Below are 23852 nucleotides of genomic sequence, written 5' to 3' on the forward strand. Positions count from 1 at the left end.
AGGAGACTGAGGCAGACAGACATTGGTACCTTGCACAGGGATCAGAACCATACTTGAACTGAGGTCTTCCTGGCTCCAGGCCCAACTATCTACTCTCTGTGCTACCTAGGCTCCTAGCACCTTAGGAGACATAAAGATCAGTAAGACACATTCCTTACACTGAATGAGCGTCCAAAATAAGTAATTATACACAAATAGAACCCTAATCACTTAAGAATTCTGATCAACACAATATCAACCTTTATGATAGAGGACTGATGATGAAGAATGCGATCCACCTCGTGGTAAAGGTGTGAGAGACTTAATGGAAAATTAAAAACAGGTTTTTTGAATGTGGTCAATGTGGAAATTAGTTTTCCTGGATCTTGTTTATATATTACAAAGATTCGGCATTTCTTTTTATTTCCTCCTGTGGGTAAGTAGAAGAGAAGAAGAAGGGAGGGAAAAAGTATGAAAATTGAAAAAATACTCATTAATTTTTTAAATATGTTAATCCTATCCATCATCCTAAAAAACAAAAAAATTTAAAATTCCATAGTTTATAGACTAAGACAGAAGAGCAGTAAGGGATAGGCAATTGGGATTAAGCTATTTGCCTGGGGTCACACAGCTCGGAAGTATTTGAGGTCACATTCAAACCCAGGTCTTCCAGTCTCTAGACTTGGCACTCTATTGACTGTGCTACTTAGCTGCTCCCCATACTATCCATCCTTAATAGCTCTTGGTGCCTGTATTGCTAAGTAACTTTCCATCATGGGGTTAATATGATAAGTTCCTTGAAGGAAGGAACTGACTTTTTTGCTTCTTTGTGTGCTGAAATAGAAAGATAATCTATTTGACTATTTCTTGTTGCTGCAATGACTGATGTACTCTGCCTTACTAGAGAGGGCACGGATAGATGGCACAGTGGATAGAGTGCAAGACCTGGAGTTGGGAGGATCGGGGTTCATACATTTACTAAGACAGAAAGTGTTTACAATAAGTAAATGAATGAATGAATAAAATAAAATAAAGAAGAGGAAGGAAATTCATAAGTTTTTGTAATGGCTGGTTTTACTTTGAGCCCTAACATCAAGCATAGGGGCACACAACAAGAGTTTATGCTTCTGACAATGAAGGAGGCTGATATGAGTGCAGCAATCAAACAATTATTAATCAGCCAACAAGCATCTATTAAACACCCACCATGATCCAGACATTGTTTAAAGTGCAGGTGACAAGAATAATGATGACACCAACAATGACAGTAATAATAATAGCTAGTATTTATTCAGTACCTTAAGTTTTGCAAAGCATTTCATGTTATTTCATTTAATCCTGACAACAATGCTGAGAGATAGGTATTAATATTATCCGTTTTCCAAAAGAGGAGATGGAAGTAGAGGTTAAGTGACAAGCCCAGGGGTCACAAAACTAAAAAAAAGTCTCAGTTGGGATTAAAATCAGTGCCCAGTACTCTAGGCACCTAGCTCTCATGAAAGCAAAGCAGAAAATAATCTTTATTCTCAAGAAGTTTAGAGTCTAGCAGGGGAGACAAAATCCAAATAATTACGTACAAATGAGATACATACAAGAGAAACCAAAGATAATTGACAGAGGGAAGGAATTAGTATTAAGGGGCACTAAAGTAATTCATGGACTGTTTTTTAAAATAGATTCTTCTGAAGAAAGGCACCATCTTAGATAAGTAACCTTTCCTTATCTCCCCACAGGCAATAAATACCCACTACCCTTCCTTTTAAATTATCTTGGATTTATTTGCATTTCTTCCTTTTTATATTTTTTCTGTTCATAACATATAACATATATAACAGAAGTACTTCTTTGTCTTCCCACCAGAACCCAAGTTCCCGGTTGAGTAGAGATTGTGTTGATCTTTATGTTTTCAACTCTAGAAGTAAAAGTGGATGCTTGATATTTTCTTGCTAATAAATATAATGATGATGATTACAGTTATTAAAATGAACTTAGCTTAAATTTCACTTAACAGTGTCAGAATGTTGATGGCTTCTGAGTGAGAAAGACCAGAACAACACTGGGACACTAAAGAGAATCAATGAATTCTGATAGTTCTCACAAGACTGTGACTTACCCACACAATAGCCCACAAGGTTCAGATACTGTTCCTCTTCACAGCTGGTCCTGCAGGTTCCACTCACAAGAAGGGAATGGGGATGGCAACTGATGCAATCGGAGTCAGTAGGACCATAGCACTGTCTGCATGAGGGATGGCACACTTGAAGAAAAGAAAATTCCAGGATCAGGGTCAGAAATAATAAAAAGGAAATCCCACTACCAGACACTTCAAAAACATTCCTAAGAATATTTAACAACAATAATGATAGTGTGTTCTCTGACCACTTAAAGACTTCTGAGGACAGTTGGATAAGAGAAGATCTGGAGGATCTGACCATCCACTAAACAGTTTCTCTCTCATTCCTCATGCCCATGAGGCTGTTCCTTTCAGACAGACTATTAAAGTACCACCCCAACAAGATGTACATAAGCTGTCCTGCATTCAATCAACCTATCAGAAAGCAATTATTAGCAACCATACCTGGACTTAGAATTACAAATACAATACAGGAAACAATCGCCATGCCCACGGACATTACATTTCAACAAAGACAATAAAGACATTGCTTAATTAAATATAAAAATAAATAAATTTATCATAGTTAATTATAAGGCAACTTAGTCAGGAGAGACAGCAATTGAAAGGAAAATTAAAAGGTTTCACATTAAATATGGGCTTTCCAAAACTGACATCTTTAAAACACTTAGGGGTCTAACCACAAACTGCACGAATTTTTGCAAGGAAACATGGAATGTTTCATTAACCCCCTAACTCAAATTTAGTATTTCCACCAATTATTTAAAAATACTATTTTGAAAAAAAAATACTATTTTGAAGAGTCCAAGGGTTTCACTGGCACCAAATAATTGGCAACAAAAAAATTGGTTAAGAACCCCTTACACAGAAGATGGAACTTGAGCTGCATTTCAGTACTTTCTAGCTTATAGATAGGGAAATTCAGCTAGATTTATATAGTTTCAATGTTGTTCTCATAGTCACAGAACAAATGACTGGACAGACCATTCTCATACTTTCTTGAGCCTTTCCCTCCCGTCTGGTGGCTCGGTTCGGCCCGGCCAGCCGCTTCTCCCTGTCTGCCTGCAGCCATCCGTTCCAGACCAGTTAGCTGTTTCACGCAGATTGCAGCTCACCTGCCAACCCCGGCTGCCCACTCCTGCTCTGGCTGCTGCTCCTGGTCTTTCACTCACTCACCCGGTCCCTGTTTAACCCAGATCACAATCACCTGCCTGCCCAACAAACTCTAACCTTTGAGCAGATCTGCTCAACACTAAGGACTCATTTCTACTAGCTGGTAAAAAACAAGAGTATTGGCATCCACATGGGTGGTATCATAGTAGGGGAGAGAGAAAAAGCGAGAGAAGAGACTTACAAGCAGGAACTTAAAAGCAAGGCTATTTTACAAGGATATCTTTGAATTGCATTGATCCTTTTGTTGACTTCACCAGCGTGTCAGGAAAAAAATTCAGCTCTGTACAACCTTTTAGCTAACTTTGGGGAGGCAGCTGGGTGTCTCAGAGGACTGAGCCAGGCCTAGAGATGGGAGGTCTTTGGTTGGAATATGGCCTGAGACACTTCATGGCAGTGTGGCTCTGAGAAGGTCATTTAACCCCCATTGCTTAACTGATTTCCTGCCTTCTGACAATAGACATCTAAATGGATACAAAAACCAAGGAACTTTAAGGAGAATGTAGGTTGTACTTTTAGGGCATTTCAGACTACAATGGTTTGTACACATCTCTGTATTCTATTGCATTTTGCTGTTTGTTTTATTTATGGTTTAACTTTGTGATTTTAAGTTCATTCTGCATTCAATATTCTGTTAAACAGAATCATTTTAATGTATTGAGTTTTATATACTGTTATGTTTTGTGGCTGTTCCTCTATAACCATACTGAACAAATATCATTGTAATTAAACCCATATATGAAAACAGTTTTTCTATTTTTGCCTTTGTAAATTGTCACATAGAGGCTAGATGGACTTCAGAAATGTTTACAATTACAACCTTTGGAAATTTTAAAATGTGCTAAATATCTCAACAGATTTTAAGGGTTTTTTTTCTAGACATGATTTTTAGAATTTTTTTTAACAATCTCTGGTTATTTTTGCCTGCCCCTAACACAAGGTGAAAGGTCTATTCTAGTAGCTGAAGTGAAATACATTTTATGACCCCCAACCTTCCTGCATTTCTAAATATGTGAATGGAAGTTGGGCAGTTAATCTCAGAGCATTTGTATCCCTAAAAAGTCTCCAAAAAAGGAGCACCCCTTATTTATACTCTTCACCTCACTACTTTACTTCCACCAGAATGATATCTACATTTCTTGATGATGTTCTAAACCCAAAATGAGTTTTACTTTGTTTAAAAATGTTTATTACCAAGATTGAATGATTTGCTCTGATTGTAAAAATTGTGACAAATATCCATCAATTTTAAAATGTCATACAGCAACTTATGTGAAATATGATAGTGTGTTTGTTTGCTATTGTAATTAATTGGGCTATTGAGAATTTTAGGGATATTGATACCACATATTTGTACTACTGTTCTTTAACAATAAAAATGTTACCTTGTTCAATTCATTTGCTTATATTCACAGTGGATCATGGCCAGATATGAATAGGAAATGGATCTCATTTTTGGTGAGAAAGCCTTGCATTCTAAATTTTTTTAGCTGACACAGTGTTTCAATGATCATAAGTTACATTTTTATTTTTAAAGCTCTTTTATTATATTTTTCTTGCATGTGCGATATGCTTTTTCAGGTTTTTTTTTATTTTTTCTCTCCTTTTTATATTTGAAGCACATGTCACCAGTATTAAGATTTTCTTTAACTTTTTGATTTTGTAGTACTATAAGTTTAAAATACATTTGCTAATGCATGCCCCAAAAGCTTGAGACTATAAAAATGTTGTCACTAATTCTTTAAAATAAATTATGGGACTTTACTTAATAATTCTGTCTGATTCCAGGACAAGATATACACAAAACAGCCATTGCACAGGGCCAAAGAAAACCCAATCCAGGATGGATTTATGCACTTCTAGGCCAATGCAAAGGTTTTGAACCTAGTGTTAAGACTTGAGGTTACTGTGTTTCACACTGTTAGATATAGGCTTTCCTTGTGTCCACACTCACTCTGAAAATACTCACAGACGAGTATCCCTAAATCATGGCTCCTATAACCTGGTCCCTTTTCTGTCTTTCATAGTGTGGTACCTTTCTGTAGTTCTGGCTATTGACTGGGTAAATGCATCAATGCTTAAATAATTTTAATTGGGCCATAATTCAAGGACCTGTTATAGCTTTATTATTCCTTTACTTAGAATTTTTATACATAAGACTTTCATAATCTATATTTTCATCCAGTATTTTTTTTTAATTTGGATTTTTCTGATTTTTTTTAATATCTCATGCCAATTGATTCATATACCTCATAACTCAGCCATGCATCCCTAAGTGATCCTGTGTTTTTCAATCACCCACAACACTGGGAAATGTAAAAAAAATATATTATTATTTAAATTGCAAAATTTACATTCCTTTTGAGAATAATTTTAGGTAAAGAAAGATGCTACTTCCCTGAATCCAGAAACTGAACTCTTGGAGAAGACAGCATGAAGAAACCTTCAGACCACAAGCTGCACAAAAATGAACTTTGGATATGGATGATTGAGCATTTATTTGTATGTATACTTTCATGCCAAAGGGGACTGCCCCCTAACTAGCTTTTTGTCAATGCATCTAGAAATTATTGGGGTTTTTTTCCTCTCTTATCCTCAAATTATTGTAATCTTTAAATTGATTATGTTTTTATGATCCTTTGGGGAAGTACTTCTTCCCAAATGATCACGCACAGAGAATTGTAAAAATGGAGACTTGAACTAGGGACTCCATTTCCCAGGAGTCCATGGTCATTTCCCAAAATGTCTTAAAACCTCACCTGGGCCAAGAGCGAGATGGGGTATTTAACCTGGCTGTAAGGTTACTGGGTCTCGTTCCTACATCCACTTCGGAGCACACACGGCTCTCCACCCAGCAGGCAAGATGTGAGTGGTCGGGAATAGGATCTTTGGGCCTAGACACGTGCCTTTCTAACTTGTATATTCTTTATATTTTAATCTTCAATAAACCTCTAAAATTATAATACTGCTTGCAGAAAGGAACAAATTTCTACCTTGCATCAGTTTCTCCCCAAATGTTAACTCTTACAACAGCAAGAAAAATTACACTTGGAGGGAACAGGGACAAATTGTATAGGATAAAATGACAAGACATAAATAGGTATATAGATATAAGTATGCATAAATGCATATACATGTGTTTATATAAATATATACAACTAGAGCTAAAAAAGATGTTAATACTAAAAGAAATGGGAAAAGAAACAAAAGGGGATAAATTTATATGTCACAAAGAAGCTCATGGCGGGAGGGGAGAGAGCATCAATATACTAGAAGGGTAAAGAGCTTGGAGAGAGGAAATACTCAACTCTTACATGCATTGAAATTGACCCAAAGAGGGAAGAAAAATCTAATCCATTAGGGCAGAGAATAGATTTGCATCCTATAGGGGGGTAGAAGGATGATAAATGGACTGGTGGGGAGGGAAGCAATAAAAGGGAGGGAGAGGGTGGGGATAAATTTAGAAAGACAGCTGGGAAAATAAGCAGGAGAATAAGAAGTGAGGGGGGTAGAAAGGGATGTAAAATAAGGGTGGGAACTAGGAGGACTGACTATAAACAAACATTGGTATAGAAGGAAATAGTGAAAGAAGAAAAGGCAGGACCAGGAGTAGAAATCAAAATGCTGGGAAATACACAGCTAATATTCATAACTCTGAATGTGAAATGAATGAACTCACCCATAAAACGGAAGTGAATACCATACTGTATTCGAATCCCAAACCTTACCATATGCTGTTTACAAGAAGCACACATGAGGAAGGTAGATAAGCATAGGGTTAAATTAAGAGGATGGGGCCAAATCTCTTGGGCATCAACTGATAAAAAGAAGGCAGGAGTCACAATCATGATATCTGACAAAACCAAAGTAAGAATAAATCTAGTTAAAAGAGATAGGGAAGACAATTACATCCTGATAAAAGGCAGTATAGACAATGAGGAAATATCAGTACTCAACATGTATGTACCAAATGGCATAGAATCCAAGTTTCTAAAGGAGAAACTAGTGGAACTCAAGGATGAAATAGATAGAAAAACTATACTAGTGGGAGACCTTATCCTTTCTCTTTCTGAACTAGATAAATCAAACCAAAAAAAAAACAAATAAGAGGTAAGTGAATGAAATATTAGAAAAATTAGAGTTAGTATATATGTGGAGAAAAATAAATAGGGACAAAAAGGAATACACCTTCTTTTTGGTAGCACATTGTACATTCACAAAAATTGACCATGTATTATGGCATAAAAACATTGCAAACAAGATGAAAAAATCAGAAATTATAAATGCAATCTTCTTAGATCACAATGCACTGAAAATAATAATTACTAAGGGTACATGGAGAAGTAAATAAAAAAATTAATTGGAAATTAAACAATACAATTCTCCAAAACCAGTTAATGAAAGAACATATCATAGAAACAATTAATAACTTCATTGAAGAAAATAACAATGATGAGACATCCTTTCAAAACCTATGGGATACAGCCAAATCAGTACTCATGGGCAAATTTATATCCTCGAGTTCATATTAACAAATTAGGAAGGGCAGAGGCCAATGAAATGGTCATTCAAATTAAAAAACTAGAAGGTGAACAAATTAAAAATCATCAGATGAAGAATAAATTAGATGTCCTAAAAATCAAAGGAGAAATTAATAAAATTGAAAGCCAAAGAACTATTCATTTAATAAATAAGACTAGAAGCTCGTACTTTGAAAAAGCAAATAAAATAGACAAAGTACTGGTCAGTCTAATTTAAAAAAGAGAAGAAAAACCAAATTGATAGTATCCAAGATGAAAAGGAAAACCTCATCACTAATGAAGAGGAAAGTAATGTAATCATTAAAAACTATTATGCCCAATTATATGGCAACAAATATGGCAATCTAGGTGATATGGATGAATACTTACAAAAATATAAATTGCCTAGACTAACAGAGGAAGAAATAGATTACCTAAACAACCCCATATCAGAAAAAGAAATTGAACAAGCCATCAAAGAGCGCCCTAAGAAAAATTCCCCAGGTCGAGATGGATTCACAAATGAATTCTATCAAACGCTCAAAGAACAACTAATCCCAATATCATACAAACTATTTGACAGAATAAGCAATGAAGGAGTTCTACCAAATTAATTTTACAACACAAATATGGTACTGATCCCAAAGCCAGGCAGGTCAAAAACAGAGAAAGAAAACTATAGGCCAATCTCCCTAATGAATATAGATGCAAAAATCTTAAATAGGATATTAGCAAAAAGACTCCAGAAAGTCCTCACAAGGGTTATTCACTATGATCAGCTAGGATTCAACCCAGGAATGTAAGAATGGTTCAATATAAGTAAAACCATCTACATAATTGACAATATAAATAAGCAAACTGACAAAAATCTTATGATTATCTCAATAGGTGCAGAAAAGCCTTTGATAAAATACAAAACCCCTTCCTATTGAAAACACTAGAAAGTATAAGAATAGAAGGGCCTTTCCTAGTAATATTAAACAGTATATATCTAAAACCATCAGCAAACATCATCTGCAATCAGGATAAACTAGAAGCCTTCCCAATAAGATCAGGAGTGAAACCAGGATGCCCATTATCACCTCTACTATTTAATATTGTAATAGAAATACTAGCAGTAGCAATTAGAGAAGAAAAAGAAATTGAAGGTATTAAAATTGGCAATGAGGAGATCAAGCTATCACTCTTTGTAGATGATATAATGGTCTACTTAAAGAATCCTAGAGAATCAACCAAAAAGCTAGTGGAAATAATCAACAACATTAGCAAAGTTGCAGGATACAAAATAAACCCACATAAGTCGTTAGCATTTCTATACATCTCCAACCCATTTCAGCTGCAAGAATTAGAAAGAGAAATTCCATTTAACATCACCCTAGACAATATAAAATACTTAGGAATCTATCTGCCGAGACAAACACAGGAACTATATGAACACAACTACAAAACACTCTCCACACAATAAAAAACTAGTTCTAAACAATTGGAGAAACATTGATTGCTCTTGGGTAGGATGAGCTAACATAATAAAAATGACAATCCTGCCCAAATTAATTTACTTATTTAGTGCCATTGAACTACCAAAAAACTTTTTTACTGACTTATAAAAAAACATAACAATGTTCATTTGGAAGAACAAAAGATCAAGGATATGCAGGGAAATCATGGAAAAAAAAACCACAAAGGAAGGAGGTCTTGCAGTCCCAGATCTCAAACTATACTATAAAGCAGTGGTCACCAAAACAATATGGTACTGGCCAAGAGACAGAAGGGAGGATCAGTGGAATAGACTTGGGGTAAGTGACCTCAGCAATATAGTCTATGACAAGCCCAAAGATCCCAGCTATTGGGACAAAGTCCACTATTTGATGAAAACTGCTGGGAAAATTGGAAGACAGTGTGGGAGAGATTAGGCTTGGATCAACACCTCATACCCAACACCAAGATGAACTCAGAATGGGTGAATGACCTGAATATAAAGAAGGAAACTATAAAGAAATTAAGTGAACAAAGAATAGTATACTTGTCCAATCTTTGGGAAAGGAAAGACTTTAAAACAAAGCAAGAGGTAGAAAAAAAATCACAAAATATAAAATCAATAATTTTGATTACATCAAATTTAAAAGTTTTTGTACAAACAAAACGAATGCATCCAAAATTAGAAGGGAAGCAACAAATTGGGAAACAATCCTCATAAAAAAACTCTGAGAAAGGTCTAATTACTCAAATTTATAAAGAGCTAAACCAGCTGTACCCAAAAGAGATAATAAGGAAAAAGCATGAACAAAAAGTCATAGCTGCTCTCTTTGAGGTGGCAAAAAATTGGAAAAAGAGGGGATGCCCTTCAATTGGGGAATGGCTGAACAACTTGTGGTATATGTTTGTTGGTGATGGAATACTATTGTGCTCAAAGGAATAATAAAGTGGAGGAATTCCATGGGAACTGGAACAACCTCCAGGAATTGATACAGAGTAAGAGGAGCAGAACCAGGAAAACAATGTACACAGAGAATGATACCCTGTGGTATAATTGAATGTAATGGAATTCTCCATTTGTGGCAATGCAGTGACTCTTAACAACTTGGAGGAATTTACAAGAAAAACCACTATCCACATTCAATGGAAAAACTATGGGAGTAAAACACTGAAGGAAAACAACTGCTTGAATACATGGATTGAAGGAATATGGCTGGAGATGTAGACTCTAAATGAACATCCTAGTGCAAACATCAACAACATGGAAATAGGTTCTGATTAAGGACACAAGTAATACCCAATGAAATTGGGCACTGTCTGCGGGAAGGGGGGATGGAGGGAAGGGAGGTAAATAATGTGATTATTGTAACCAAGGAATAAGGTTCTAATTTGACTAAATAAACTAATTTAAATGGGAAAATAAATAAATAATATTAAAAAAAGAAATATAGCAAATGGCTGACATTGAAAGTAAAGGGAAATGAAAATATCACAGAATCACAGAATTTGTGAGCTAGAGTAAACTTGAGCAATACTCTAGTCCAAAACACATGCAAAATGAATTAATCCTTATTCAAAGAACAACCTGGTCAAAAAAATTGTAATCCAGGCTCTCCTTCAAGACCTCTGAGGAAAGAAACCCATCACCTTTTAAGGCAGTCCACTTATTAGTCTACTTTTAGAAAGTCTGAATTGTTATGAAGTTCTCCCTGATATCTAACTTAAATTTGCTTCTTCATAGCTTCCATCCATTATGCCTGGTTCTGTCTCCTGAGTTCATACAGAGCAATTCTAATTATTCCTCCCAGAGTAGCATTTCAAATACTTGGCTATGATTTTCCCAAATTTCTTCTTCTCCATGCTAAGTAAGTCCACTTCTTTTAACTGATCTTGATCTGTCTTGGTCTTAAAACTTATCATCATCCTATTTACTCTTCTCTGGTCATGTTCCAGTTTAACAATGTCATTAAAAGTAAGATGCCCAGAGCTAAATGCAACATTCCAGAAAAGATCTGATGAGAACAGAGTATAATGGGATTATCACCTCTGTATTCCTGGAAGCTCTGCCCCTGTTAACCCAGGCTAAGATCCATTTAGGTTTTTAAGCCATCAACTCATATTGAGGTTGTTGTCTACAAAAACATCTAGAAACTTTTTAGTTTGGCTGTCAATTCATGGCTCTTGTATCTCAGGCTGGAAAATTGATTATGTTGTACCCAAATGCAAGATTTTTTTTTTATAAATAATAAAGTTCCTCTTAATTACACTGACTTGTTCTAACCTCTCAAGACTCTTTTAGATGCTGTCTGTCCTCCAATTGGTTGTCTATCCCTCAAAGTTTGATATAATCAGAAAAATCAGACACATGATCAATCCATTGTCTAAGCCATTGAAAAGAATGTTAAATAGGATCAGGCACAGATGTCTTAAAACACACACACACACACACACACACACAGACACACACACACACACACCTCTTACTATGTATTGGTTCCAAGGCAGAAGTCTATGCAAGGGATATTAAGTGACTTGGCACAGACCACATAGCTAGGAAATGTCAGAGGCCAGATTTGAACCCAGGTCCCCAGTTTATTTAATTTGAGGGTAGAAACCCCAGGTTTTGACCTTGTCATAGGAGAGGTTTCCCCCTGAGGGAAGGTCCTACTTCACCAGATAATAGACATCCACTTCAGCTTTGGCACAGTAGGTAGTGCTGTCAGTCTCTCAAGCTTAAGGTCCAGAGTTCAATCCCCAAAAGGAGGATGTGATATACTGGGAGAGGCTTCTAGAGACAAAAGAGCTACTTGACTTCGGATCGGGTTTGCCTCCCCTCCTGAAGTGGATGTCTATTGTCTGGTGAAGTGGGACCTTCGCTCAGGGGGAAACCTCTCAAGTGACAAGGTCAAAACCTGGGGTTTCTAGCCTCAAACTAAATAAACTGGGGACTTCTAGATTTCCATGTTGACACTAGGCCTGGCTCTCAGTCCACTGAGTTATGCAAGTGGCCCCACCAAGCACACAGATCTCTTAAAATTTCCACTGTAGATCTCCTAACAGGATTTCATGAAACGATTAATAATGCCTCAGAGCCTGGCTATCCAATCAGCTAGATCCACTAAATTAATATCTCCTCATTCATCTTATGTAACATAACCCTCTTTGTCTCTTTTGTTCCATCAGTTCCAATAGGAAGATCATTTCCTTGGCAGACAAAACAGAGATAAAATTAGAACTGAGCAAATCTTTTTGTCTGTTTTAGTTTTCATCATTCCATCTATCCCAGTACAGGTCTTAACCCTGATTTCATTGCCCTTTTATCTCCCAAAGTGACTTTTTTTGGCATCTTTATCTTCCCTTGCCTGCCTCATGTAAACCTTAAGGAGAAAGGGACTCTTGGATTCACTGCTCACATGTGAAGAAAGCATCTTCTGCTGAGACTGATTGACTCTATCCTATCATATGAATTGTGACTCTATCTTATCATATGAATTGGAGATAATAATCCATAGACAAATGGATGCTATTTTTTCAAGAATATATTGAATTACTGATTTTTTTCTTATTTTTCTTATTTCTTTTCTTTTATTTTTTGATCAGAATATTTGATTTTTTTCTCATTTTTTGTACTGAAGGTACACATAATTAATATTAATATTATTTTTTTCCTGCAGTAATACAAGTTAATATATATATACTCTTGCTATAATATCAATATATGCCTAAAAGCTTTAAACTATGGGAACCTGCCATTTATTGATAAAATATTATAGGACTGTGATTAATGTTTGTGTCTGATTCCAGGAAAAGGGATAAAAACAAGGAGCACAGACTAAACCTGAATAGTGCTAATAGAGCACACAAGAAATATTAAAGTGAGACTCGAGGTTGTGACGCTTAACTTATGTTTAAGTCGTAAGACTTCCTTGTATCTACACTCTTTTCGAAATACTCAAACAAGTACAAAGCTTGACTATCATGCTGGCTCCTTATATCCCTGAAGGAAAAAAAATCAGATGAGGGAATGACATTTCCCCATCAAAATAGAATTCTAATTCTTTTCTTCTTATATTATGGCAACTTCCTGTAGTCTTGGCTACAAATGGCTAAGTGAAATATTACTGCATTCTGTCCTACATACTTGTGGGATAGAAATTACTTTAAACTGGACCTATACAAGGCCTATTTTGAATTTTTCTTATGTTTTTGATTATTTTTCTATTCTTTTGATAATTGACACATACACCCCCATAACTGAACATTGCATTCTGAGCTAAACTTGATATTTTTTTAATACTTACTTCAGGGGGGATTGTATTTTAATTTAAAATCTAAGAATTTTTTATTTTTGAATTTTTTTGTTTAAGATTGTATTTTAATTTAAATTCTAAGAATTTTTGAATTTTTTGTTTGAGATTGTATTTTTATAAAAATCCAAGAATTTTGAATTTTGTTTAAGATTTTACTGTTATAAAAAATCAAAGATTTTGATTCTGTTCGAGAAATGATCTTCAAGAAAGAAGCTTGAAACTTTTATATCCAGAGAATGAACTGTTGCAGAAAGATGCCGAAACCCTATACTTCATCAAGAAGATCAAGAATGAACTTTGGATATGATTTGATTGGACTGAACTTTTGATTGAACATTTATTGTAATTGTACACATTTATGCCAAAAGGGACTGCCCCTAATTTGGCTTTCTGTCAATGCGCCTAGCAAAACATTGGTTTTGCTTTCTTTTCTTTTCTATTTTCTCTCTCACTATTCTCATTTCTCTTAGAAAATTGAATATTGTGTATATCTATACTTAGAAGTGCATTTAGAACTACAAATTGATTATGTTAAATGATCAATGGGGAGACTAGTCTCCCAATGATCATCAGGGGGATTGGAAAACTTAAAATTTCTTAAGACTTATAAATGTTGGAAATTTCACCATTGGGAAATTTCATACTTGAAAAATTTCCTACTGATAGTCTATTGGAATGTGAACCCCCCCTTGGCATGGGAGGGTCCTTCTCCTCCCTACTTAAGATTACTTTAGGACAGAAACCTTTTGCTGAACAATGGAAAGGGCTTTGACCTATGCTTAAGCATAGAACAGGAAGTTCTTTGAGTCATGATTGATTTTAGAATTGATACAATAGAGATACTTGGAATGACAGAACCAGGTCTTGGAACTTCCAATCTCCACCCTACTCAGGGTAACAGGATTTAGGAAGGGCTGCAGCAAAGGATCAAGATTTAATTATTTGAGAATATGACCTTCAATAGACATGTGCAAAGCCACAGACCTCTGGGCGGTCCTGGGTTAAGCTAGAGCCACCATTGGCACAGGGAAGACATGGACAGTGATTGGTAGATGTGAGAACTGAGGGGAGGGAACTTGGATGGTTTCCTAAAAGATAGCGGGGTCTGAGGACTAGGGAGGTGGGAGAGGTTTTGCTCTGAGAGGTTGTGCTCTGAGAGGCTTGCTCTGAAGGAAGCTGGAGGTGGAGGCCCCTGAGACTGTTTCTCCATTTTGGTCACATGAGTGATAGGGACTGATCTCTTTTCTTTGCCTCAGCTATCTAAGGGCTTGGGCCTTTTGGCCCAGCCTAAACAGAGGGGGTATTTAAACCCTATTCCCTTCTCTCTTATCTCCCCCCTCTCTCTCTGTCTCTCTCTCTCTCTCTCTGTCTCTCTCTCTCTCTCTCTCTCTCTCTCATACCTTTCTTCCTCCTGTTTGTAATTAAAAACTCCATAAAAGGTTGACTGCTGACTTGAGTGTTCATTAAGGAATTACATAGCTGAATTCCTTGGCGACCTTAAATTAATATATATCAGTCTTTTAAAGTGATTTCCTTGTCACACTCAGTTCATTCTGTGCTTAAGCCTTTTTGATACTATTTTTTATACAACTATGACATGCTCCTATAGTCATTTTTCTGTAATCTGGTCATGCTTTCATCTTCTGTATCTTTTAAAAGTCCAAATCGTGCATTTTCTGTGCAACAACATAGGTCCTTTCCGGACAAATACTATTTTTCATGTCTTGCTAGAATTGTTTCCCTTTACGTCCAGAATTTCACTCTTAAGAATTTCGCATACCTCTAGATCTGACTTCCCCTGAAATGTTTTAGTTCACAAATCTTCCCCAACTTTCCTCCTCATGCCCAGATTCTCTCTTAACACAAACTTCCCTCCTGATTTCTTCCCTGATGATCTGAATCAGACCCAGAAAGGAATTACTTCTTATTTATTCCCCAACTTTTAAAGAATGAAATGATCATTAAGCTAAGTGAAAAAGTTATTAGTAACTATGCTTTTGGCAAAGAAAGAGAGGTCCAACAGATGTCTAAATAAAGAAAGTCCTCCATCATGCCCCTATGCCTCTGTGGCAGGTTTAAAATCAGTTTCCCAAACTCTGTGACAATTTCTTCTCCATCCAGGTAGTCTGTACTATAGTATACTCTAATGAAAAAATCCCTTCTGTTTCTTTCTCCTTTGACTGACCCAAACATTCTCCATCATGCTTCCTGGATTTCGCAATGTGAGTATATTTTCTTAATGAGTCATTTCAGTCATGTCCAAGTGTTTCCATTTGATTTTTTTTGGGGGGAGGGGGCAAAGATACTGGAGTAGTTTGCCATTTCCTTCTCCAAGACATTTTACAGATGAGGAAACTGAGGCAAAGACGTTTATGTGATGTGCTTAGATTCACCCAACTAGTAAATGCCTTGGGCCAGATGTGAACTCAGATTTTCCTGATTCCAGGCCCAGCACTTTACCCATTTGGCTGACACTCCCTAACCCTACTCTATCCCATCTGTCTTGTTTCTTTTGAATAAAGTATCACCATCCAGCAACATGGCTGAGTCATGAATTCCTTCTAAACAAGTCTCATTGAAACCTTTTAAGCCCAAATTTGTCCCTTTGCCTTAGAATCTATAGTTCATTTTATCTGATGTCTAGACTTTGGGTATTTGTGCATACATGATCAAAAGTGAACATATATATGTAAAACATGTTTCAAACTTTAAAGTGTTATGCAAATGAGTTTTTTTTTTGTAGTTCTTAAATGTTATCTCCTGTGGAGTTCTGGGAATCTCAACTGCTATCTTTTCCCTTCATTCTATCTATTCCCAGATAGCCCAAGAGTCTTTTCCCTTTCTTTTTAGTGTCAAGCCCCAAGGATAATAGATCATATACTTGCAAGACCTACCCCCATTCTCTGACTATGAATTTGCCAACCCTATGTTATAAGCCAGGATGGTAACAAAGTGACTTGGCAGTAGACTCTGGGCCTATACCAAGAAAACTGAGAGAGGAGAAACTCAGAAGCAGGAAGGCAGAGGTTTTCAGAAGATGGAGTCATCAGAAGTATTCCATAAACAACATGGTCTTTTGTTAACCCAAACTAAGATTTATCTTATATATGTGTTGGAGAGTCCCCCTTTAGTCAACGGAAAATGTATGTGTGTAAGAATAATATTACTGGGACAGCTGGGGAGTTCAGTCTATTGAGTCAGGCTTAGACATGGGAGGTCCTGGGTTCAAAATTGGCCTCAAACACTTCCTAGCTATGTGACCCTGGGCAAGTCACCTAACCCCACTGCCTAGCCCTTACTACTTTTCTGCCTTGGAACCAATACAGAGTATTGATTCTAAGATGGAAGATATGGCTTAAAAAAAAAAAACTACTACTGATTTGTCTCTTATTCACTTTACTATTCTGACCTGATTTCATGCTTTCTCAGTTGATTTGATTAGTTTCTAGCGAAGTCTGTTTTGTAGAGCAGGAACTAGATGAGTTCTTAAGCTATGTTTGCAATTAGAGTTATCCAGAATTGTTAGCTCCCTTACACTTAGGGAGCACAAATGCCTCTGTCTTACAGAAATTAAATGGAACAAAGGATGCTTAATTTTTTCCCAAGATTCACAAACTACCTCACATGAAGTAGTATGGAGCAGAGCTGATTCATGCCCAATCCTCTGATCTACCCTATTGCTCTACCATACTGGTGCCTAAATCTGAAATTCAGTTCCTGAAGCAAAAATCATGTGAAGTCATGTATCTCTCTCTTCACATGACATATACCAAGCTGACAAGGTATCTTGTCTTTTTTTTTTTTTTAAGAACAGTCACATTAGGGTGTGAACAATAAAGAAAGGAGGGAGCAATGTCTAAAAAGAGAATGCAGCTGCAATAGTACCTCATGCTGCCAAAACAGGCAGCAGGAGCTGAGTTTATGGAAGAAAATGAAAAGGTTGTTTTGCCAAGAGCAGGGAAGATCTTAGCAAGTCTGATACTGAGAGGAGAAGGTGGAAGGGAGGCAAGAAATGAGATCAGGGTTAGAAGAGATCCTCTTTTCTGGCAGGTAGCTCGTGGAAAGCAGAAGCAGAGGTTTCAGAGAAATTCCAGTGCTTCTCCTGCAGGCAGAGCCATGATAATAAGGTAAGCAAGGTAAGAGAAGAAAAATGGATTAAAAGGCTAGTACAGCCCCCAAGAGCATTCACTCTGCATGGAATTTGGAACCAAATCATCTAATAGATAGCTGCCTTTTCAGAATGAACCCAACAATCAATTTCTTCCCCTTTACCAGCATCCTCCCAGTGACCTGAGAAGACTATTAATCCATGGTACCATCTGCCAGGATCTGTGTGGGTGAGGAGAAGACGTAAGTGCAAAGAGTTTGAATTAGACGCATTCAACTTTGATTTCAAAAAAATTTAAATACAACACAGGAAAACCAACAGCACAGGCACAAAAATTTAGAATCCAGAGAAGCTATATTTCCCATGACAAGTTTACATAAAGATGAAACAATCCACCTGGAGAATAAGTAGATCTTTTTAAATACTTTGGGTAAAAATGTTTTACAAAAAAAGTTCTGGAGGGAAATAATATTTAGCTGATATTAAATAGAGCATTTCACAAGCCATTATGGTTTGAGACATGAAATATATTGATGGAACCTATGAATATTGGTCCAAGTATCCTGGGAGCATGGCATCTCATAGAGATAATGAGAGCCATATAACTTTGGAGTAAAAAAGAACAATGTAATTTCCCTATGAAAACTTTATTGTATGCAATATTTTCATATTGAACAACAGTGGGAAAATATTGTTAGCACTGAATTTTCTCACAGTATCCATATGCATATCACAAGGAACACTAGGATTCTGAGGAACACAGATTTGTAAATAAAATTTAAAAAAATATGTAAACTGATAAGACCAAAAAAATCAAATCTCATCTTCCATTTTGTGCCACATGAATTGCTGAATCTCAGAGGTGGAAGAGAATATCCCCTCCATCCAGGGGTATAGTAGTAGATATTTAACCACTAGCTGTGTGAGGAGTGGTTGGAATTGTTTATATGACAAAATTTAATGTACATTATGGCATATCACTTTCTTACATCTAGGCAATCAACAAAACAAAGAAATGAGCTGTGATATTTGCTCATTTCAAAGGATACTTTAGATTACATTGTGAATACTCAGAATGAAATTTTAATAATCAGTTCTTGTGAGCTGGTATGAGCTGCCTCCAGCATACCCCTTATTCTTAGGGATATCTGACCAAGAATTTCTCCTTCTCTAGAACATATCCAATATGTCATCATTCAACCTTTACTTGAAAACTCTCCAATATGGCAGAATAAACTATCTCCAAAGGTAACTCTCCTTTGGATAGCCATCATGGTTAGAAAGTTTTATATAACATAAAACCTTCTGCAAATTCTACCTAGGATGTCTGGTTCTGTACTCTGGAGACAAGAAGGGCATGTTGCCTCTCTATAAAAATTCTTCTGTGTCATGAAAACAAGTGATCCTGTCACTCCCAAGGCTTCTTTTATCCAAAAGAAACATTCCTTATTTCTTCAATTAATCTTCATGGGCCATGAATTCAAAACCCTTCACCATCTTTGTCACCATCTTTTGGAAACTCTCCAGTTTATAAATCCCAGGAATTGAATGCAATGGTTCAAACCAAGTCTAACCACAAAAGAGTACAATCAGACTATACCCTCCATAGTTCCTGGCACTGAGACTCTTTTTTTTTTTAACCCTTACTTTAACCCTTCCTGTGTATTGGTTCCAAGGCAAAAGAGCGGTAAGGGCTAGGCAAGGGGGGTTAAGTGACTTGCCCAGGGTCACACAGCTGGGAAGTGTCTGAGACCAGATTTGACCCTAGGACCTCCTGTCTCTAGGCCTGGCTCTCAATCTACTGAACTACCCAGCTGCCCCCACCCTGGGACTCTTAATGTCTCCTAAGGTCACATTTGCTTTTCTGGTTATCATATTCCACTGTTGCGTCATAGCGAGGTCCTAGTCAATTAAAAACCCCTTGGCTCTTTTAAAATTGATGACTAATTAATCATGCTGCCCAACCTTTTATTTTAAATCAAGAATAAGGCTTCACATTTACACTTACATTTCACCTTACAGTCCAATGTCCCTCTCAAGGTCTCCAGTGTACATGTATGCCATATTCCAAAGGGTTGGTTTTGTATCCCCTGAAGATGTGATGTACCTTTATCCTAGCCATCAATTTAAACTCCCTGGGAACTGGATTAGCCTAAAATCACTCCCCAGGAAGAAGTGCCCTCCATCCATACTGTGTAGCCTGTTCCTATTACTTGCTCTTCTTGCCTCAGCAACCATAAGATATACCCATTTTTGTACTCAGGAAGTCATGACTCATAATCTTACATTCTCCTTGTGATGTTCTTCTTATCTATTTGGAACAGGATATAAAAAACCTAGGATGCTGAGGCTCATTAGAACAGTATTGTAAGGAAACTTTCTCCCAACCAGCTAGCTGGCTAATAAAAGACACTGATTTTTTTTTTTTGACCTCCTGACCAGAGAGTGGTTTTGATTCCACAACCATATCAAAGAACACAGGGTTAAGCAAGGGATCCTGGGGTGCCTCTGTGAGGACCTAATCATAGATTGCTGGATAAGTCTATAACAGTTATAATATCATCTAATTCACAGTTTTCTGTCTTTTCCATATGACTAGTAACTTCCTTAAGAGCAGAACCAATTTTTGTCTTTCTATCCCTAAAACAAAGTCCAATGCTTGACACATGGCAGGAATTTAAAAAATGTGTTAATATTTGTAACAAATTTTATGGGGGGGAGGAAGAGAGTTATAACCCTAAACATAAGAAAGGTTTATTTTGTTTAAAAGTATCTTAACTGGGGACAGCTGGGTTGCTAAATGGATTTAGAGCTACTCCTAGAGACAGGACGTCCTGGTTGTAAATTGGGCCTCAGACACTTCATAGCTGGGTAACCCCTGAATATATATTCTAAAACGAAAGGTGAGTTTCTTTGTTTTCTTATATTTATTTATTTATTCATTTATTTATTTGTTTGTTTATGTTTCCTTTACCTACCACAAAGCAGGACATTTTATTTTTTTTCACATTTGAATAAGTTTATTTAGTCAATTTAGAACATTATTCCTTGGTTACAATAATCACATTATTTCCATCCTTCCCCTCCACGCACACTTCCCACAACCAACATGCAATTTCATTGGGTATGACGTGTCCATGATCAGAACCCATTTCCATGTTATTGTTTACACTAGAATATTCACTTAGTCTACATCTCCAACAATATGCCTTCAACACATATATTCAAGCAGTTCTTTTTCTTTGATGTTTGTACTCCCACAGTGTTTCCTCTGGATGTGGATAGAGGCTTTTCTCATAGGTTCCTCAGATTTCCTCAGGGTCATTGCATTGCCACTAATGTAGAAGTCCATTACATTAAATTATACAACAGTGTATCAGTCTCTGTGTACATTGTATTCCGGGTTTTGCTCCTCTCACACTGCATCAATTCCTGGAGGTTGTTCCAGTTCCCACGGAATTCCTCCACTTTATTATTCCTTTGAGCACAATAATATTCCATCACCAACATATACCACAATTTGTTCAGCCATTCCCCAATTGATGGGCATCCCCTCATTTTCCAATTTTTGGCCACCACAAAGAGCTCAGCCAGGAATATTCTTGTACAAGTCTTTTTTTCTTATTATCTCTTTGGGGTACAAACCCAGCAGTGCTATGGCTGGATCAAAGGGCAGACAGTCTTTTATCGCCCTTTGGGCATAATTCCAAATTGTCCTCCAGATGGTTGGATCAATTCACAACTCCACCAGCGATACATTAATGTCCCAACGTTGCCACATCCCCTCCAACATTCATTACTTTCCCTTGCTGTCATGTTAGCCAGTCTGCTAGGTGTGAGGTGATACCTCAGAGTTGTTTTGATTTGCATTCCTCTGATTATAAGAGGTTTAGAGCACTTTTCCATGTGCTTATTAATATTTTTTATTTCTTTAACTGAAAATTGCCTATTCAAGTCGCTTTCCCATTTTTCAATTGGAGAATGACTTCATATTTAGTGCAACCGATTTAGCTCTTTATAAATTTGAGTAATTAGACCTTTGTCAGACGTTTTTGTAAGGAAGATTGTCTCCCAATTTATTGCTTCCCTTCAAATTTTGAATGCATTCGTTTTGTTTGTACAAAACCTTTTTAATTTAATGTACTCAAAATCATTAATTTTACATATGATTTTTTTTCTAGCTCTTGCTTTGTTTTAAAGTCTTTCCTTTCCCAAAGATTGGACACGTATACTATTCTGTGTTCGCCTAATTTGCTTATAGTTTCCTTCTTTATATTCAGGTCATTCACCCATTCTGAGTTTATCTTGGTGTAGGGTGTGAGATGTTGATCCAAACCTAATCTCTCCCATACTGTCTTCCAATTTTCCCAGCAGTTTTCATCAAAAAGTGGGTTTTGTTCCCAAAAACTGGGATTGTTGGGTTTATCATAGACTGTCATGCTGAAGTCATTTACCCCAAGCCTATTCCATTGATCCTCCTTTCTGTATCTTAGCCAGTACCATAGTTTTGGTGACCAACAGCTTTATAGTATAGTTTGAGATCTGGAACTGCAAGTCCTCCTTCCTTTGCATTTTTTCTCATAATTTCCCTGGAAATCCTTGATCTTTCATTCCTCCAAATGAACTTTATTGGGTATGGCACTAAATAAGTAAATTAATTTGGGTAGGATTGTCATTTTTATTATTTTAGCTCATCCGACCCATGATCAATCAATGTTTTTCCAATTGTTTAGATCTAGTTTTAATAGTTTGGAGAGTATTTTGTAGTTGTGTTCATATAGTTCCTGTGTTTGTCTCGGGAGATAGATTCCTAAGTATTTTATGTTGTCTAGGATGATTTTAAATGGAATTTCTCTAATTCTTGCTGCTGAGATGGATTGGAGATATATAGAAATGCTGATGACTTATGCGGATTTATTTTGTATCCTGCAACTTGCTAATGTTGTTGATTATTTCCACTAGCTTTTTGGTTGATTCTCTAGGATTCTTTAAGTGAACTTATGTGGGTTTATTTTGTATCCTGCAACTTTGCTAAAATTATTGATTATTTTCACTAGCTTTTTGGTTGATTATCTAGGATTTGTTAAGTAGACTATCATGTCATCAGCAAAGAGTGATAACTTGGACTCCTCCTTGCCAATTTTAATACACTCAATTTCTTTTTCTTCTCTAATTGCTACTGCTAGTGTTTCTAGTACAATGTTGAATAAAAAAGGTGATAAGGGGCATCCTTGTTTCACTCCTGATCTTATTGGGAATGGATCTAGTTTATCCCCATTACGGATGATATTTGCTGATGGGTTTATATATATACTGTTTATTATTTTTAGGAAGGATCCTTCTATTCCTATACTTTCTAGTGTTTTCAATAGGTATGGGTCTTATATTTTGTCAAATGCTTTTTCTGCATCTATTGAGACAATCATGTAATTTTTGTTGGTTTCCTTGTTGATATGGTCAATTATGTGGATGGTTTTCCTGATATTGAACCATCCTTGCATTCCTGGTATAAATCCCACCTGATCAAAGTGAATAACCCTTGTGATGACTTGCTGGGGTCTTCTTGCTAATATCCTGTTCATGATTTTTGCATGTATGATCATTAAGCATATGGGTCTGTAGGTTACATTCTCTGTTTTTGGACTGCCTGGCTTTGGGATCAGTACCATATTTGTGTCACAGAATGAATTTGGTAGAACTCCCTCTTTGCTTATTATGTCAAATCATTTATATAGTATTGGGATTAGCTGTACTTTGAATGTTTGATAGAATTCACTTGTGATTCCATCAGAGGATTTTTTCTTAGGGAGTTCTTTGATGGCCTTTTCAATTTCTTTTTCTGATATGAGATTGTTTAAGAATTCTATTTCTTCTTCTGTTAATCTAGGCAATTTATATTTTTGTAAATATTCATCCACATCACCTAGATTGGTATATTTATTGCCATATAGGTGGGCAAAGTAGTTTTTAATGATTGTTTTAATTTCCTCTTCATTAGAGATGAATTCTCCCTTTCCATCCCTAATACTGTTAATTTGGTTTTCTTCTTTCCTTTTTTTAATTAGATTGACCAGTACTTTGTCTATTTTGTTTGTTTTTTTTTTCAAAATACCAGCTTCTAGTCTTATTTATTAGTTCAATAGTTCTATCACTTT

At 36.3% G+C, this 23852-nt stretch overlaps 1 protein-coding gene across 4 annotated transcripts in view; it reads right to left on the reverse strand.

Annotated features, from left to right (window-relative positions):
* Nucleotides 1-23852, reverse strand: part of FRAS1 (Fraser extracellular matrix complex subunit 1) — a 637413-nt gene that overhangs the window by 277681 nt on the left and 335880 nt on the right. For all 4 annotated transcript variants that reach the window (XM_056803248.1, XM_016423079.2, XM_007495970.3 and 1 more), the window contains one exon: nt 2093-2236. In XM_056803248.1, coding sequence (XP_056659226.1) covers nt 2093-2236 — 144 coding nt within the window. The remainder of the gene's footprint in view (nt 1-2092; nt 2237-23852) is intronic.

This window comes from Monodelphis domestica, chromosome 6 (genome assembly GCF_027887165.1).
Source record: "Monodelphis domestica isolate mMonDom1 chromosome 6, mMonDom1.pri, whole genome shotgun sequence".
NCBI classification, from domain to species: Eukaryota; Metazoa; Chordata; class Mammalia; order Didelphimorphia; family Didelphidae; genus Monodelphis; species Monodelphis domestica.